The sequence below is a fragment of the Erythranthe guttata genome, chromosome 1, assembly GCF_056151865.1.
Source record: "Erythranthe guttata isolate IM_541 chromosome 1, IM_541, whole genome shotgun sequence".
NCBI lineage: Eukaryota > Viridiplantae > Streptophyta > Magnoliopsida > Lamiales > Phrymaceae > Erythranthe > Erythranthe guttata.
In genome coordinates, this window is record NC_142533.1 from 679642 (window position 1) to 697519 (window position 17878).

The 17878-nt window shown below is 37.1% G+C and overlaps 4 protein-coding genes across 5 annotated transcripts; 1 reads left to right on the forward strand and 3 right to left on the reverse strand.

Moving 5' to 3' along the window:
- Positions 1-221: 221 nt before the first annotated feature.
- Positions 222-4506, reverse strand: LOC105977029 (ferrochelatase-1, chloroplastic). The gene is given in 9 exon segments (XM_088820257.1): positions 222-396; positions 398-583; positions 585-654; positions 2628-2728; positions 2923-3073; positions 3189-3244; positions 3344-3487; positions 3575-3845; positions 4083-4506. Coding segments are annotated over 8 exon segments (972 nt in total). The 5' UTR covers positions 3791-3845; positions 4083-4506; the 3' UTR covers positions 222-348.
- A 1586-nt stretch (positions 4507-6092) lies between these two features.
- CHX28 (cation/hydrogen exchanger 28) lies at positions 6093-9444 on the forward strand. Its single transcript, XM_088814832.1, has 4 exons — positions 6093-6529; positions 6648-7643; positions 7718-8308; positions 8580-9444. Exons 1-4 carry the CDS (start codon positions 6329-6331, stop codon positions 9189-9191), a joined length of 2400 nt encoding a protein of 799 aa, XP_088670958.1. The 5' UTR covers positions 6093-6328; the 3' UTR covers positions 9192-9444.
- A 53-nt stretch (positions 9445-9497) lies between these two features.
- SHM3 (serine hydroxymethyltransferase 3) lies at positions 9498-13662 on the reverse strand. Of its 2 annotated transcripts, none has more exons than XM_013002429.2 (12): positions 13440-13662; positions 12508-12759; positions 11946-12135; positions 11679-11853; positions 11467-11584; positions 11266-11378; positions 11034-11156; positions 10805-10909; positions 10591-10677; positions 10407-10514; positions 10068-10140; positions 9498-9984 (listed from the first exon to the last, which is right to left on the reverse strand). In XM_013002429.2, exons 2-12 carry the CDS (start codon positions 12722-12724, stop codon positions 9710-9712), a joined length of 1584 nt encoding a protein of 527 aa, XP_012857883.1. In that variant the 5' UTR covers positions 12725-12759; positions 13440-13662; the 3' UTR covers positions 9498-9709. The 2 variants fall into 2 exon arrangements, with proteins under 2 accessions (XP_012857883.1, XP_088670960.1); XM_088814834.1 differs by having other exon boundaries at positions 11946-12141; positions 13440-13659.
- Positions 13663-14326: 664 nt separating this feature from the next.
- On the reverse strand, positions 14327-17215 carry LOC105977155 (PITH domain protein (DUF1000)). The gene is made up of 9 exons (XM_013002432.2): positions 17016-17215; positions 16280-16360; positions 16014-16063; positions 15592-15669; positions 15316-15373; positions 15169-15218; positions 14947-15055; positions 14801-14862; positions 14327-14600 (listed from the first exon to the last, which is right to left on the reverse strand). Exons 1-9 carry the CDS (start codon positions 17097-17099, stop codon positions 14558-14560), a joined length of 615 nt encoding a protein of 204 aa, XP_012857886.1. The 5' UTR covers positions 17100-17215; the 3' UTR covers positions 14327-14557.
- Positions 17216-17878: the final 663 nt, after the last annotated feature.

Below are 17878 nucleotides of genomic sequence, written 5' to 3' on the forward strand. Positions count from 1 at the left end.
ATTGAAAGCCTCAATATCGGGGTTTCGATCAGTCGATCATCCTTTGCTATCTATCTAATCTATTGAATCGAAACATGAGGATAATTTTTTAAGTATAAGAATCACTCATACTATCTATCCAATCTAAAAAACAACTGCACATAGTTAATCACAGCATGTTCTACTGTCTCATACTTCACCACACTCTTTTTAGCCTCATACAAACCCATCAAAAGAAAATGGATAGGGAGCATAGATCAGTACACCTGCTATGTTTTTTGCGATCAGAAAACGAGGGTAAGCATGTAAAAAAAGGTGCACCTATTTCAAATAGCAAAGGGCGCACTTCCAAAGCTAAATCTGTGGTATCTATGAAAAGAAATACCTGAATGTGGACAAGTCTTTTGGTGAAAAAAGCAAAAATGTAGGCTAATATAGAACCAACGCACATTTTGATAGCATATTGCAAAATATCACTTTCAGCTTCAGCTGTGGTTGTTATTTCCATAGCTGAAGGAAGGGCTTCAATCACTACATCAGCTAGATCAGTAATGAATGACGACTTACAGTTCAGAGCAGGAACACGACTCCAATTAACAATACCCGGATTCAAGAGCCAGTTCTCTGTACTCCATATCGATATCTTCAAGAGTTTCTACGTGCCCACTCACAAAACTGAAAGTATAAGACCATTTATTAGATACAAAACATGGAAGCTCACATATATCTAGAAGTCTATACGTTTCATCGACGCCTTGTCATAGTAAATCGGTAAGAACAGAAGACTCGTGCCTTTTAGAGGTCGTTTACTTTTTGGTACGAGTCTATGAGATGTAGAGGAGGTATTGATGATAAATATTATTATTTGTAGAATGTAGATTATGCTGTTTACTATGTATGATTTTGATTAATACCCAAGCGTTATAGGACAAAAATACCACCATGAATTTACCACATCTAACTCCACTTTACCCCTTTTTGAAAAGATAACCGAGACCTAAATTTAAATTTATCATCTTCATTAACGAGAATATAATAATTTTGATTTGAGAAACCAACACATAATAATTAAAAATATAGATTTTAAATGCACAAAATATTAATGAGATATAATTCATGTTTACTTGAATAAAGAAAGCAAATTCAACTTATGAAGATTGTCTTCTAAATCAGATTTAGAGAAAATGGGGAACAATTTTTAAATAATAAGATTAAACAATGATATTTTATTGCAAAAGCTCCAAGAATCTATTTTATTACAAATAAATGTTTAAAATATTTCTAGAATTGTAATTGAAAGAAAATAAAAAGATTTAGAATTATAAAAGTGACATATCTTATGACTAATAAATAAAATCTCAAATATAGATTGATTTTACTAAATATAACTTATCCAAAACATAAAAACTCTTGAATCGTTGTATCTATTTGAAGACATATTAATTTATTTTCTTTATTCTCTAAATATAGTAACTAACTGAAAAATATGAGATAGCCAGATAAAATAAATAAATTATTTTGCATTAGACATCTGAAATGCTAAAAGGCGAGGACGTCCTTTCTATAGGTACGTGATGTTTCATTCAAATGCTCTTTATATCTATTTTAATATAACAATATATTATTTATCAACATATTTCAAAAGCTATGATAGAAAGGAAATGTGAAGAAAAAGTTAGAACATAAAGAGTCATTCGCCTTCATGATTATTTTACTTAATTAATTGACAACATTTAACTACCAACTGTTCAAGAGAACAATGAAATTAATTTAAGGAATTTCTCATTGTGAAGTTCACAAATTTTCAGTTAAGCACAATTACCTAATATTATCAATTGGTTGAGGGGTGTACAAATATAATAGGTCATACATAAAAGGGAAGAAAACCACCTACCATGTTCATGCGTTTGTATATAAGTATAGATAGACATATATAGGATTAGTTATTATATTAGAAAAACGATCTTTGTAGTTCAGTTCAGCTGCCCCATTCACTTTGAAGTTTAAGCATTTGTATTATTTTTAATATATATAAAAATAAAGTTGTTCTATATGACAAAAGGTTACAACCTCCTCATTAAATTCATAATGAAGAGACTAAATATATGTTTTTCTTTAAAAAATCTCATATACGTTTAAATACTAAAAATTAAAATCTCATAAAAGGAAAACGATAGTATATAATTTCTCAAATACCAGGGGCTCGTTTACTTGGGATATTAGTTTGGATGTGCTATTTTATCCAACGTATGCCCTGAATACTTGGGGTGATGGAAGCCCATTATATACTAGTTGTCCAGCACAAAATCGGTCATCCTAGCATGACCCATCCCACCTAAAGGATGGAACTGGGGTGTAGAATCTGTTCCATTTCACCCTCACTTTATTTAAAAGACTAAAAATATGGCTCTTACATATATAATTCGCGTTCTCCATTATCATCATCTCCAGCTTTTCACCATCAATCATATAACTCTGGTTTACAAAAATATTTTTTATTGACTCTGGGATGTAGTATCCTGGGAACTAGTATATAATGGACAACTAGTATATAATGGGCTTCCATCACCCCAAATATAATTTCCTCAAGCAACATAAACAGTGACGGGAAAGAGCACAAAAACAGAGAGAGCTGGAGAGAGAGATACCTCACTGGAACAGCCAAGAGAGACTTCACTCCTTGTTGGCCAAGCTCAACAAGAACTTCATCGGCGTACGGCTTTAGCCACTGCACAGGTCCTACCCGCCTCTGGTACATGAGGTTAATAGTTAATACCAATACCATGAAAGTAAGCAGCCTATGTTGTTCAAAGTTATTTCCCTTGAGAGGTGGTGGCTCTAGAGACCGATAATAATGGAATTTGGACACTAGGGGTTGGCCAATAAAAATAATTCATAACTAAGTTATGCACTAAAATGTAGAATTCAACAACCATAACGAACCTGGTAAGCCAAAGTATGATTGTTGCCAATTCCTCTAGATCTAAGTTCTTGCATTATTAAGAAAATGCAATCTTCCATCTGGTCTTTATATGGATCACCTGCATCCTCAACATAACTGACAGGAACTCCATGAGTACTGAAGAGTATCATGGTCTACAATATGCCACAAGAAAAAAACATTATTAATTCTATTGTGAAAACTCCACATAAATTCAAAAAAAAAAGAAAAAATTAATGCGTCACACCTCAAATAAAATATATCACCCATCTCTTCTGGGTTTGGGAATATCTGTAACTCCTTTTCAATTAAGTCAGCCATAGACTTGCCTGCAAAAGATGAAGTAAATTATTTTCGAGCATCCTAAAAAATATGAAGAAATACTCAAGCAGGAGAAACACTAAAACTCATTGCGTGCAATACCTGCTCATCTGTTATTTTGCGCAAAGGTGAACCTCCTCCAATGGCAGCATAGCCTTCTTTACCCTTGGGAGCTCGCAATACCGAGATTAATTGTGCCAAAGGATGCTGAAGGAACCGGAAAAACCTCGGAAGGCGAATGATATCCTGTGACGTGGCATTAAACAAAATCAGTAATCTCATAATTATCGAAACAAAATAATAGTAAGATAGAAATTGTTTTAAAAATCGTACAGGATCTGCGAAAAAATTGAACAAGAAAGGCTGAACATCATTTAGAGTATCAGGCCCTCCAAGATTCAAAAGCATCACTCCTATCTTTTCCTTTGATGTATGAGAATATGAGTCGATATCTCCCTCAGGAAACGTGCATACCCTAGCCGAGGAAAATGTTCTCCCTACAATTTGTTTGCCTCTGTTGTGATGAAAGTCTGAGAGATAATCCCCCATCTTTCATCTCACTTGTATCAGAATTCACAGGCAAAGAAACTTCAGATTTAATAGTCTGATGGCGCAACCTGGAAATGGACAAAGTGATAATCAAACTTATTTCTCTCTCCTACCATATGCAAAATGCATACCGATCGTGGATTATGCCACAAATTAGGGTTTCATTAATTAAAATAAAAATTAATCATGAAAACCTAATGATTTAACAAGATCTTCACCATGTATAAAATGTAAAAGTTCGCTCGATCAGATTGTACATTTACAAACATGAACAAACGCACATCATAAACACTGAAACAAACTCAGAATCAAATAAAAAGGCTTACGATGCGGAACTTCGATTGAAATTCAATTGCGGAAGAATCCGAGAGCCAGCTGCAGCCTCCATCGCGTAGATTCTTCAACAAGCCGACTCCAATTTTCAAAATCACCGAATGGAAGAAGAGAAACAATCTTCTTCATGTGAGAAATCCATTGAAGAAACGGAGATTTTGGAGAAATTCTATAGAAGAACGGTTTAAAAGTGTTTTATCGAGGGTTTTGGCGAGAATCATGTCTTTGGTGAGTATCGGATAGGAGAAGAAATGGTAACTGCTTCTGTAATAAAATAGGGCTGGGTGAAAATGATCGACGTTTACTCCAAAAAAAAAATGATCGACGTGTTCACCTCCCATTGGAGTAGCTCAAATTGCTGATTCTTTTCAAAAGCCAAACACGGCCTAAGACTCAGTCGAACTGGCCGACTTAACATTAATAATCAATTAATTTAACAGTAATACTTCCATATTATATTATTTCACACTATATTGGATGGGTAAATTACGGCCACTTTAAGATCAAATTACGAAAAACACCTCATGTTTGGGTAATTACAACCATCATCTACTAAGAATTTTCTTATACGTCCACGCTTTAAATTTAGAGGAATCTTCTAGATTTTGTGGAATATTCTCCAATTTGTACTCGTTTTATCATGTTCGAGTTCCACATTTTGAAACATGATGATCATAAGATGGGTCTATGGACTTGTAAATATCATATTATCGTGCATCAGAAACTGCATTTTTGCATAAAAAAAAATACAAACTAGAGAACATTTCACGGAATCTAGATTAGGTTGAATTTGACACCATAAGAGTGGACCGTGAACCTGTAACAAGGCTCATAGTTGAGGGGTGATTATAATTACGCAAATAAAAGGAGTTCTTTCGTAGTTTAATCTTATCTCGGGTGGCAGTAATTTACCCTGCATTCAGTTTCAAAGTTTAAAGTATTACCACCCTGAGGTATGGTCAAATTACGAAAAACCCTTCATGTTTAGATAATTACAAGTTACAACCACCCCTCAACTATAAATTTTCTTACACGTCCACCCTTATGTGTCAAATTAACATAATCTTCCAGATTTTGTGGAACGTTCTCTAGTTTGTACTCGTTTTGTGCAAAAAATGCAGTTTCTGATGCACCACAATATAATATATACAAGTAAAAAAACACGTCTTTTGATCATCTTACTTCAAAATGTGGAAATCGAATGAGATAAGACGGGTACAAAATTAAGAATATTCCATATAATCTAGAAGATTCCACTAAATTTGATACCGCAAAAGTGGACATATAAGAAGATTTATAGTTGAGGGAAGTGGTTATAATTATCCAAACACGAGAAGTTTTTTCATAATTTGACCATACTTAAGGGCAGACATGGCCACGGGCCGGGTCGGATCCGGGTCTGGGTCCTACTTTTTGGGGACCCGACACCGACCCGTGTGGAGGCTGGTCCGTGTCTGGGTCGGGTTCGGGTTCCGGTCCAAAACCGGTCTTTTGAATTTTTTTTTTTGAATCTTGACAGTTGGAAAAAAAAAATTGAATCGGGTCCGAGTGAACCCGAGTTTCTAGTCGTTGAAACTAAAAAAAATTTTAAAAAATTGAATTTACGAACTGGGTCCGAGTCGGGTATGATTTGAGTCCGATTTATAGCCGTTGCATTTTCAAAATTAAAAAAAGAACGTTTTTTTTTTCGGGTGGACCGGACGGGTCCTCGGGTCCTCCGCCGGGTTTCGGGTCCAATAAATCAAGACCCGAAACCGACCCATGTAAAGTCGGGTTCGGGTCCGGGCCCAAGGGGTGCGGGTCAGTTCCGGGGCGGGGCGGTCCAAATCCGGGGGCGGGTCCGGGTCCAACCCAACCTATGGCGTGTCTACTTTAGGGGTGACCGTAATTTACCTAATATTATTATTATTATTATTATTATTGGCGTAGATAAGACATAAGAGGGCGAAAGACATTATACCATATTCTTGCATGGTGTTTAGAGACATCTCCCTGGCCACACATGAACACCCACATTTCACGTAGAGTTAGTTAAAAATGGAACTTAGATTCTTCGAATAGTTTCTCAGCTAAATCATTTTTTCCTTCAATGGAAGAACTCTGCAGATTCTGAAACTACCTACATACAAAATTAACAATCATCATTTTTTGATTCTCTATATACATACACACATACAAAAAATCCTCAGAAGAAAAAAAGAAAAAATGAATTATGATTGGAAAAACATAACAAATACATATTCAGGCTATACACAATCACTATGCCCAAATGGGGGGAATATGACCTTCAAACTTGCCACCATTGCCGTTTACATGCTCGGCTTCTTCTTCATCGTCTTCCTCTGCAACTTCCTCCACATTTTGCTCCGCCGCTTCTCTCAGCCTCGCATCATCTCCGAATGCTTAGTTACTACCTCTCTCTCTCTCTCTCTCTTTCTCAAAATCATTTCCCAATTATCAATTTTTCTATTTTTGATTAAAAAAAATGGAAAAGTAAAAAATGGATTTAAAATTGGATTCGCAGGTAGGGCTATTCCTGAGCAACCTCCCCGTCATACGCCGCCGCACGAGCGGCGAAGGGATACAGAACACATTGCAATACATAGTAGAAGTAGCAATGGTCCTCCACATGTTCGTGGTAGGGTTAGAAGTGGACCCAAACATATTCCTCGAAATCCACCTCCCGGAGGCCAAAGTCGCCTACACCGGCGTTCTCACAACCTTCGTAATGGCGGCTCTCCTAACGCCGTTCCTCACCGTCCCCATAGGCACAAACGCCCCCTTCAACCTCTGCCTCTCCATCATAATCTCCGGCACCGCCAGCCCGCTGCTCACGCGCCTGATTACAGATCTCAAAATCGGCAAATCCGATATCGGCAGATTCGTCGTCTCCGCCGGGGTCCACACCGATCTGGTGTCCACACTCCTAATCTGCATCGGATTCGTGATTTTCGACCCGGTGCGCGCGTTCGTGTACAGGACCGTCGGATCTATCATCACCATGGTTTCGCTCCTCGTGATTGAGATGGTTCTAGCGGCGAAATTGACGCCGTTGATTATGAATTGGGTGAATCGAGAGAATCCAGAGGGGAAGCCGATGAAGTGCTCGCACCTGGTGCTGGCGGTGGCGTACGTGGTTATGGTGTGTAGCTTCCCGCCGATTGTGTCGAACTACGACAAGGTTTTGAGCGCGTTTTTGGCGGGAGTTTTCATGCCGAGAGAAGGGAGAATTGCGAAGATGATGATTAGTAAGGTGAATTATTTCTTCAGTGCTATTTTCTACCCACTCTTCTTCTTCTGGGTTGGTACAGAGGCTCAGCTCAACAGCTTCGAAGCTGGCAAATTAGGCACGTGGGCTAAATTGATATTCGTCTTCTTAATTGCAACCGCTGGGAAAGTGCTTGGCTCTTGGGTCTCAGGGGTAATGTTGGGATTTCACTGGCAGGACTCGATCGCCGCCGGTTTGTTGTTGAACATCAAGGGCCATTTCCATGTCTATTTGGCTATAATGTCTTCAAAGGTAAAAAAAACCAAGAAAACTCGAAAACTAAACCAACTTTTTTTTTCCTAATTCAATTTTTTTTATATATATAGATGCTGTTGTCGAGCACTTCCACAAGCATCGGTATGGTGTTTGCGACTTTTCTCACCATAATCTACGCTCCGATGGTGGTGGCGAACATCATCCAACGCGCGAGAAAACGGTCACCCACACAAAGAATGGCGCTCCAATGGCTCGCCCAATCGCACGAGCTTCGTGTTCTATTATGCATGCATGGCCCACAAAACATTTCCTCCGTTGCAAATTTCGTGGGGATCTCACGTGGGCCCGCGGACCCCGGATTATTGGTTTACCTCACGGACATGGTGGAGCTGACCGATAGAATAGCCACCACATTAGCACACACTCAAGGTGTGGATACTGTGACGGTGACCGATCCAGCGGTTGTGGAGATGAGGGAGGAGATAACTAATGGGATTAATGCTTACTTAAATGAAGACGGAGATGGGATCACCGTTAAGAGGATGCTCGCGCTCTCTACACTCAATAGCATGCATCAAGATGTTTGTATTTTGGCGGAGGATTTGATGGTTACGCTCATAATATTGCCGTTTCATAAGCAGCAAGAAATAGGTGGGAGGCTTAATATGGGACACTCCGGTTTTCGACACGTCAACCGTAAGGTAAAGAAAACTCTATAATAAGGCTTAGCTCGAATTTCATTACTTGTGAGCTCCACATTTTTGGAACTCAAGGAGTTAAAGAGTGATAAGGGCAAAATTGAGAAAATGGTAAATTATTCATCATCGGACTTCTACCGTGACAAATACATGGAACAAGAAAGTGTGGGGCCCAAAGATAAAGTTATGCCCCTGCCACTGAGCTTGAGTCATCAAAGTACAAAAGAATATAACTATTCCTTGTATCATAAATAAGCTTCTATTTTTCGTGTAGGTTCTTCGCCACGCCCCATGCTCGGTGGGAATCTTAGTGGACCGTGGTCTCGGGGCTACACTAATATCAAGATCCACCATATCCCTCCACGCGGCGGTGATCTTCATAGGCGGGAAAGACGACAGGGAAGCATTAGCTTATGCGGGCAGGGTGGCGCGCCACCCGGGCGTGAAGCTGACGGTCATACGGTTCCTTCTGGAAGCTACCGGCGACAGCATGTCGTCCATAATCACCATAGCAAAGTCCAACACAACGGAGCATCTGGAGGAGATGAAGGTGGACGACGAGTGCTTCGCCGACTTCTACGACAGGCACGTCGCCGGAGGACAGGTGGCGTACATGGAGAAGTATTTAGTCAACTCGGGGCAGACTTTCTCGACTTTGAGGTCGCTCGAGGGGCAATATGGTCTTTTCATAGTGGGGAGGGGAGGGAGGGTGAATTCGATATTGACGGTGGGGATGAATGATTGGGAAGAGTGCCCGGAGCTTGGGCCTATTGGTGATATTCTTTCTGCTTCGGATTTTTCGACGACGGCGTCAGTTTTGGTTATACAGCAACATAGTTTGAAGGGTGAACTAGATGGCCTCCAAGATGAATTCTCAATTATGTAAACTTTTAGTATATTTAGTGTACATAGAATAGGTAGAAAATGTTGGGAGTATAGGTAAAAGAATTTGTGTACAGATAAAAGAATTTGTGTACAGACTTGAAAATAGACCTAGTTATTTATATGCATGGAGTCTCGGTTGTAATCTTTTATTATGTTATTTGCCTGTGTAACATTATTTTTTGCTAGGTATATAACTGTATATTGTCCACCGAGTGCTTCAGTAGTGAAAATATATCCCATCTCTTGTATATAAATGCTTGCACCTCAGAAAGATTTTCAATTACGGCAGAAGAGCTACGCGCGGGAATTAATAAAGTCGAAATTGCCAATTTTCCTCGCAAAAATTTGCATCAAAGATGCAGAAACATAATACACAACATGCAAACCGAAGCCAGTACGAAAAATTGTTTCATCCTCTTCACTTCTAAAAGAAGTAACAGATGTCTAAACTAGCAAATATTTGCGTCCTTTATATATTATATTAGGCTCTGACGTCTTTTCGCTTCCTTCCAATCAGACTCACAAGCCAGGTATTGGGAATTGGGTGGTCAATGCCTCCACTCTTCTTTGCAGATCCAAAACCCGATCCATCAACGGAAAGTTCGGAGAAGTCACAACTTTCATAAAATCTTGGAGCTTAGAGCCTGAAACAGACTTCTTTGCGTCTGAAGTAATCTGCACACCTTCGTGAATAAAATCTGCAACTGCAATGAATTCTTTTTCGCTAAAGCATCGCGTAGTCATGGCTGGTGAACCAATGCGAATGCCACCAGGTACTAGTGCACTTTTGTCACCTATATACATATGGTGAATTTGCATTGAGTACACGAGCAACTAAAATTCGTTAATTAGTTACACATCTGTGTAATTGGCTTACCAGGAACCGAGTTTTTGTTGAGGGTTATGGATGCCATATCAAGAATCTTTTCCACTCTAGCGCCATCAAGGCCCTAGACAGACAACACAAGGTTTATTAAGTGATGACATGGCATTGATCTTGTAACTAGTGATAAAAAAAATCAAGAAACAGAGTCGAATAGTAACATGAAAAATTAATGAGTGATTGATCTCAGAGATAGAAAATGACTCAAATTGCCAGTAAGAATAATATGTTTCATGCACTTGTATTTCAAAACAGTCCCTAATATAAGCTGGAAAGTGTTCTCGATGATGAATATAAGGAATAAAAAAGATGATGAAGAAATTATATACTTACTAGGGGGCGGAGATCAACAAGAACCAAATGGTTATCGCTCCCTCCAGAGACCAATTTGTATCCCAACTCCACAAGTCGACTCGCAAGAGCTCTACAATTAGAAACCACCTGCATGATGAAATGATGATGTCAGCATAAGTTGACATGCAGGGATAGTTAATTAACCAAAAGCGACACGTTATACCCTCTGCTGATAAGCCTTAAACTCCGGAGATTTGGCATGCTTCAGACAAACAGCAAGGCCTCCGATAGTGTGATTATGTGGGCCTCCCTGCTCATAATAGTACATTAATTGACCAAAACAACAAAATTAAAATTAGCAAATAAAAGATAGTCTTAAAGAATTGACAATTGGATCATATTCAGTAATGCAGCAACAAAGCAGACAATTTACAGACCTGTAAACCTGGAAAAACAGCATTATTGATTGCAGATTCTAACTCAACTCCAAGAACAGGCTCCTTCTTGAAAAAGATCATGCCACCTCGAGGTCCCCTGAGAGACTGGTAAAACATAGAAAGAAAAATAATTTCATAATTAGTGGGTACTTGTTCATGCAAAATTTGTCACTTTTTTTTATTAAAAAAAAGAAAGAAAGAGAGAAACAAACAAGGAATCGAGGTCAACCTTATGGGTTGTAGTTGTTACAATGTCACAGTACTCAAAAGGATCGGCAACAACAGAAGCAGAAACAAGTCCACTAATATGGGCCATATCCATCATAAGAAAAGCACCAACAGCATCTGCAATCTTCACGGGCATATCAAGCAATAGAATTTAGAACAAAGACAACCAACTATACCATAGAAACATTCTATTACCAAATATTGGAATCAGCAATTTACATAAGAACTTGTACCTTTCTCATACGGGGATAGTCGAAATCTCGAGGATAAGCACTAGCACCAGCAATTATAAGCTTAGGACGGAAGAGGATAGCTGTTTTCTCAAGCATGTCGTAGTCAACAAGGCCTACAAAACAATTTTAAAATCAGTAAAAAGGTTGTGATTAATTATATCATAAGAAACGTGAATTATGTTCTTGAAAGAACAACAATACCTGTAGATTCATCCAGTCGATAAGGCATGGATTCGAAATAAATAGATGTGCCTGATACCCGTCGCTTGGCAGTCATGAACCCATGTGACAAGTGTCCGCCATGAGGTAAATCCAAGCCCTGGAATCCATTCATGAACCACCAAAATTAACATAATTCCAAATACTCCAAAATTATTTGACGTAAACGCAAAGGAAGAAAGAAGATTATTTACCATTATGCGGTCATGTGGCTTAAGAACTGCAGTGTAAACCTCAAAATTAGCAGGAGAACCAGATAATGGCTGGACATTTACGCCCCACTTTCCTCCATCCAAATTAAAAGCTGCGAGAGCCCTCTCTTGACAAAGAGTCTCAAGTTCATCAATGTGCTCATTGCCACCATAATATCTGGAGAGAAAAAAAACCACATAGTAAATACGGGAAGAGTTTAAAGTGATGTTAAAGTGGTAATTTCCCACTCTTGAATACAGGTAACTTACCTTTTGCCAGGTAACCCTTCAGAATATTTGTTAGTGAGGCAAGAACCAACTGCTTCCATCACAGCTCGGGATGTGAAATTCTCTGAAGCAATAAGTTCCAAGCTTCTAAATTGACGGTTCTTCTCTTTGTCAATAATGGAGCGAACTTCAGCATCAACTTCGCTCAAGCCATGGTCTGCAAAGCTGCTTCCTGCACCTAAGTTCATAATAAAAATAAATTGTTGCAATTATGAATTCAACTTATTCCACAGATAGAAATGATTGGTATTCAGTCAGTTCAAGAGTGCAGTATGTGAATTGATAAGAAATATAAGTTCATACAATCTAAGATTTCGATCTAGCTTTGCTTTAGAATATACACAGATCAGTGAAGTTCATTCTTAGCCAGCATATTGTTAAAAAACACAAGGTAAAATATGTCGAAAATTTGTAGAGACAAAAAGCTGCTAGATCATCATAAAAATTATAAAGATCAGATTTATCGGCAAACTACAAACACAACAAACACACTCCACATGATAGCACGTTGCAAGAGAATTGATAGATTCAAGATAATTGATACCTGCATTTTCAGGGATAGGAACAGACACAGAAGAGGGTGGCCTCCCAGTGACTAAGCTCCCTTCAAGATGAGATGACCAACAAGGCTTCACTGAACTCATTTTCACATGATTTGAGCATCCACTCAGACCAATCCATTTTGAAGGAATCACCGATAGCTTAGCCCCAACAGGCTGTTGGATAGAATTGATCATTCCAGATCCACCACAAGCATGCATGCTGGCTCTCTAAGAATACGGTGCTCAGAAAATTCCTATATTCACATGAAATATTTACAACTAAGTCAATAAAAATTTAACTCGGTCACAAGCTTAATCTAAATTTCAAACCAAACAATCTGTAAAGGTAAAACAAACCGATGTCATCTTCTTAAACAAACAAACATTGGTTGTCATGTAATTCTTTCAACAAACACTACAGGAACAAAGCTTCAAATACCAAAAATCTTGATTATGCTTCGAAGTACAAGTTTCCAAATCAGACCAACTTAAGGCTTAGACGACAAAAACTCTTCGGCATCACAAAAATAGTTTCAACATTTCAATTGATGGTATTTATAACTATATCAACTGCAACTCAAACGGTTGAATAATGTAATCAGACCAGAGAAGACAAAGGAAATAATACATGCAGTAATCAAACTGAGGTTCTGAGCAATATTAAGCTTCTAGCTTAACTTCTCCCCTCAATTCAACACAAAAACTATCTCTAAATCACTTCTACCGAATTAAAGCACACAAGTTAAAAATCACTGACTGAAAACGAAGCTCCAACTTTTCACCCAAAAGGCCGGCAAACTAGCTCAAATTAAGCAGATAAAATCAATCCATAACAACGTTTGTTTAACTTTTGAATTCCGAAACGAAAGGAGAAATAAAACAAAACCAAAAAGCAAAAAAAATCAAAAGATTAGCAATTCCAGAAAAAAATTACTTGACTTCTCCGGCTGCAGAATCGATTTCAATTCGAAATCTACTGCTAATCCTGGTTCGAGGATGAAACGGTTGCGCCGGGTATTTGTTCTTATCAGAAGAGCTGCAAAATGGTCGAGCGAGGTTTTAGGGGTTATATGACATATCCTATTAAGTGAGAAGTGGAAAAACTAAAACCTAGTTGCGATAAATAGTAGCAAGTGCGTGCCGCTCGATGAACCAATCTTTTGCTCTTTTATATTGAGTATATATTAATATATTAAAATAATAAAAAAGTAAATGGTGATATTTCCCGCTGGGAAGGGTCAAGGGTTTTCGGATAAATAGCATTTCGTACCCCAAAACATGATCATTTTGTCAAAATCCACCCCAACAAAATAAAAAAAAGACTTATTGCACCCTTACATTAGTTAGCCCCAACGTCTTTCATTTTACCCAAGAATGTTGTAAGATTGCACCATTTCTTATTTTCATATTCATTTTTTATGGTTTTCAAGTTGATCAATTTGATGGGTAGAAAGACGCAGTCTCTATTTGATGAAAATGCTCGGAGATATTTGGATCGAAAAATATCCACCATTGGTTGCTAGCACTACAATAACGAAATGGTGGATGTTTTGTTCGGAGTTAATCTCACAAATAGACAATATTTGTCATCACACCATTTTGTACTTCGGTTGCAAACCAAAAATTTGTAAGAAAATTGGATATTGCAAAGATAAAAACGTAGATATATTCTAAGAGTGTTTTTTTTTTTTTTAATTTCCACCCATAGTTTGTAGCTTTGTGCATATTTTGATGGTAGTATCTTTCTATGTTACATTCAAAAATTCCCCATTAATATCGAGGGATGACTTCCTAGACTAAAAACGAAACTGATAAATCGTGTTTTGGGGAGGTGCGCACTCATAGACATACATAAACATAAAAAGGGCAAAAGAAACTGAGTTAGAAGTTCTTAAGATCCTCCAAACCATAAAGAAACTGGAAGTCTATGAAATAGCTCTGCCGAACAAAATGGCCCTTTTACAAGGTACGTTGAGCTTTATCACATGATGTAATTAGATCTACACCAAAAGCCATCGAAATAAGAAGCTATACCTATATACGATTAGAACCTCATTCCACCTGTGAAAGGCCGCCACCTGTCTCCGAGCGTGTTCTGCACAAAAAAGAAATCAGTGTTTTAAGAAGTGGTCGCTAGAAAAATCCAATAAGTTGTAAATGAAATTTCGGTCAGTAGATCATCAACATGTGGAATTTGGATTGAAGTTAAGATTCCGGTACTGGTTTTTATGTTTTTTTTTTTGACAGGTAGGTACTGGTTGATATTCACTAGTTGTAGTTAATTTTTTAACTCACTTGTGATCTGAAGGGTTCGGCATGAGTTCGTACACTATTGTTGCAACAACATCCCTCTTCAGCTGCATGAAATTGCAAGTTGAATCAGGTAAAATTTGGTTAATTAAAAAAAAAAAAAAAGGATTCAAAATTGCACCAGAAATTACCTGTGTTGCTTCTCCTTTAAACCCAATGTAATGTATTTGTGTAGTATCTCCACCAAAATTATCTGGGAAATGCAAAGTGATGTTTCCAACACTTTGAAATCTTGAATATCTGTTGATTATATCGTATGCAAAGTCAGATATTCAAGATTGATAAAAAAGATCTACTAATCAGATCTCGACACTGTTTACGTAGCTAATCACCAAGTACGGAGGAAACTTCACCTTGTCTGGTATTCCAAAACTCCTTGCAAATTTTCCACCAACTCCCATTCCTAAAATTATCGAGATTTCAATTAAGTACACTATTATAAATATATCTAAACAAAAAAATAAATAATAAAAATAAAGGAAAACAAGATGGCAGTATACCTGCACAGGTTGCATGCCCTGAGCATCTGAAAAATCGATGCCCTCCCGATTGACGAATCTACATTTAGAAGAATAGACTAATTCAGTCAATAAGCCAGAGACAGAATTGCTAACAAGGGGAGTGTCAAAATGTTTTAACACAAATTAAATCGACACTTGATAAGCAATATATTACACGAAGGGGTGTTTCTTGTCAGCAAATAAAAGGCTAAAATTGTGAGCCTAATTAACATATGGTAAATTAAAATGAAATAAGTGTCAGTTATAAGAACTCACGCTCTTATCTTTGCAGGACTTGTGCCATCAGCCCCACCAACAACTGAAATACTCTTGATCTTGACATCTGATGTAAAACTATACAAACACCAAAAGAAAAGAAGCGGGCCAAATTTCAGTAGAACTAAATGAGAATAACGAATGTGTCTTCCTTTCAATAGAAATTGCTTTTTAAGTCTATGGAAAATGGAATTTTGGCACACAAAACATAATTAAAATTTCCATGCCAAATTTCAAGTATCAGATAGCATGTTAATTCTTTTTTTCTAGCTTTGATTATATGAGCTCAAAGTTTGCTAATTTAAAGGCTTTTACTGCGCACATAAACGTAAAACAATTGGCATATTAATCCATTTCTTCTCAATGAAAAAGGAAAAAGGAATTCTCCATGGTCTTATGTAGGATTAAAGGTTGATACTTACGGAATAAATACTATCAACTCAGGATCGCCTTCATTGCTTTCCAATATACCCTGTCGCATCAGAGACAAGTTTTCAGTACTCGATGGAATTAGCTAGTAAAGCTGACAACCATAGGCAGATTCAATAGAATAAAGAAGTAAAGAATAATTTAGCATCCGTAGTCCTTCATTCTGCCAAATATGTGATTTGTGAGAGTGACTCTATTACACCCACACATGTTAATAATCTTATATATTCGACAAAAATATGTGGAAGTGATGGAATACCTCCGAAGAGTTAAGACGCTGCTCCCAAGCTCTGAATACTGTCTTCACACTTCCAGGCACAGCCTCGTTCAGTGCGGATACCTTTCGTACAACCAAAATTTTCAGTCATCATTTTGCTAAAAAAAGCAAAATATCATCCAACATATCCACGGTTTAGGTTCTGATATATGATCGAACATAAAACATATGAGTAGTTACGAAGCGTTTCCCAGATGAAGTCACATTCAACCTAAACAACAGTTGCATATTTATTTACACAATTAGCACCCCAAGTTTGTCACGCATAAGTACTAGAAATCTAGAAAATTCTACATATATTTTTCACAAAAAAAACCCGAAACAATGATAATAATAACAGAAACAAAGCCACATCACAACTCTACTAAGAGAAGTTCAATAAAAAAAAGAATCATAACTAGTGAAATCACCACAAGATTACCGAAACACAGACTATATCAGATTTTTTCCTCAGCACGGCGATATAATATAAATTATAAACCAATCTAATTCACCGGACAAAATTTTCGGAAAAGCAACCACCTCGCCGCCGGAAATTTCCGACGAGGAATTTCCTACGTCTACGAATTGATTGTTGGAACAACCAAATTCTTCAAGTGATTGAGGCAACAATTTAAATCGGCGAGGACAAAAAGTACAGTGCATATCGGAGCTCGCAAATGAATTAAAAAAAAATATATATATAAATATAATCGAAGTTAGGAGCCATGGGGGAAACCTTGGAGAGATCTATGTGCTTGTAGAGAGACCAATCGGTGGAGCAATCATGTTCATCGCAGCTGTGATCGTGCAAGCATGCCATTTCTCTGCTCGGTTTCTGTACTGTGTGCGTATTAGTGTGTCTTACTGTGTGAAACCGAAAAATCTTTGAGAAGCGTGTCTATGCTCTTTTTACTATTTGTTTTGAGGGCATCTTTTGACTTGAAAGGAAGTTCTATTTCATGTTTGGATAACATAATAATAAAAGGGTAAAGTAGACCTTTAACAAAATTTGGAGTGGGTTTAATATTAACTAAATCAAATTGTAAACGGATAAGGACAAACTTTATTCGAATTTTGTTCCAAAAATTCGATAATTGTTGAGAATCGGAATAAAAAAAAATTGTTCGAAATTCTAAAAATAATGGGATCAGAACGTAAAATTCATTATTTTTTTTTATCTATAAAATAAAATGCATGAAAATATTAATATTATAAATGTAACAATTTAAGAAAAAAACAATTTTGTTATTTTTATATATTAAAAAATTAAAATTGAATCGAATGTCATATTTAGTCAAATAATCTGAAAATTTTGCAATTAGAATTTTCGAAATTGGGGATAAAAATGTTGTTTCTAAATTAATTTACTTTTCTTTTTGTTTTTCTAACAACATCGTAATTCAAAAAATTTATATCAATTTTCTTTTGTTAATTTTCAATTTATAACTCATTTATATTTCTTTTGACTCAAGTAATTTCCCAATGAAACTAGGATCAATGGTGAAAAAAGGTTAAACGATACAAACGATAATACATTAAAAAAAATCATTGATAGAGAAATCTCATAGTCAATTTAGAAAATAAAATATTGTATATATA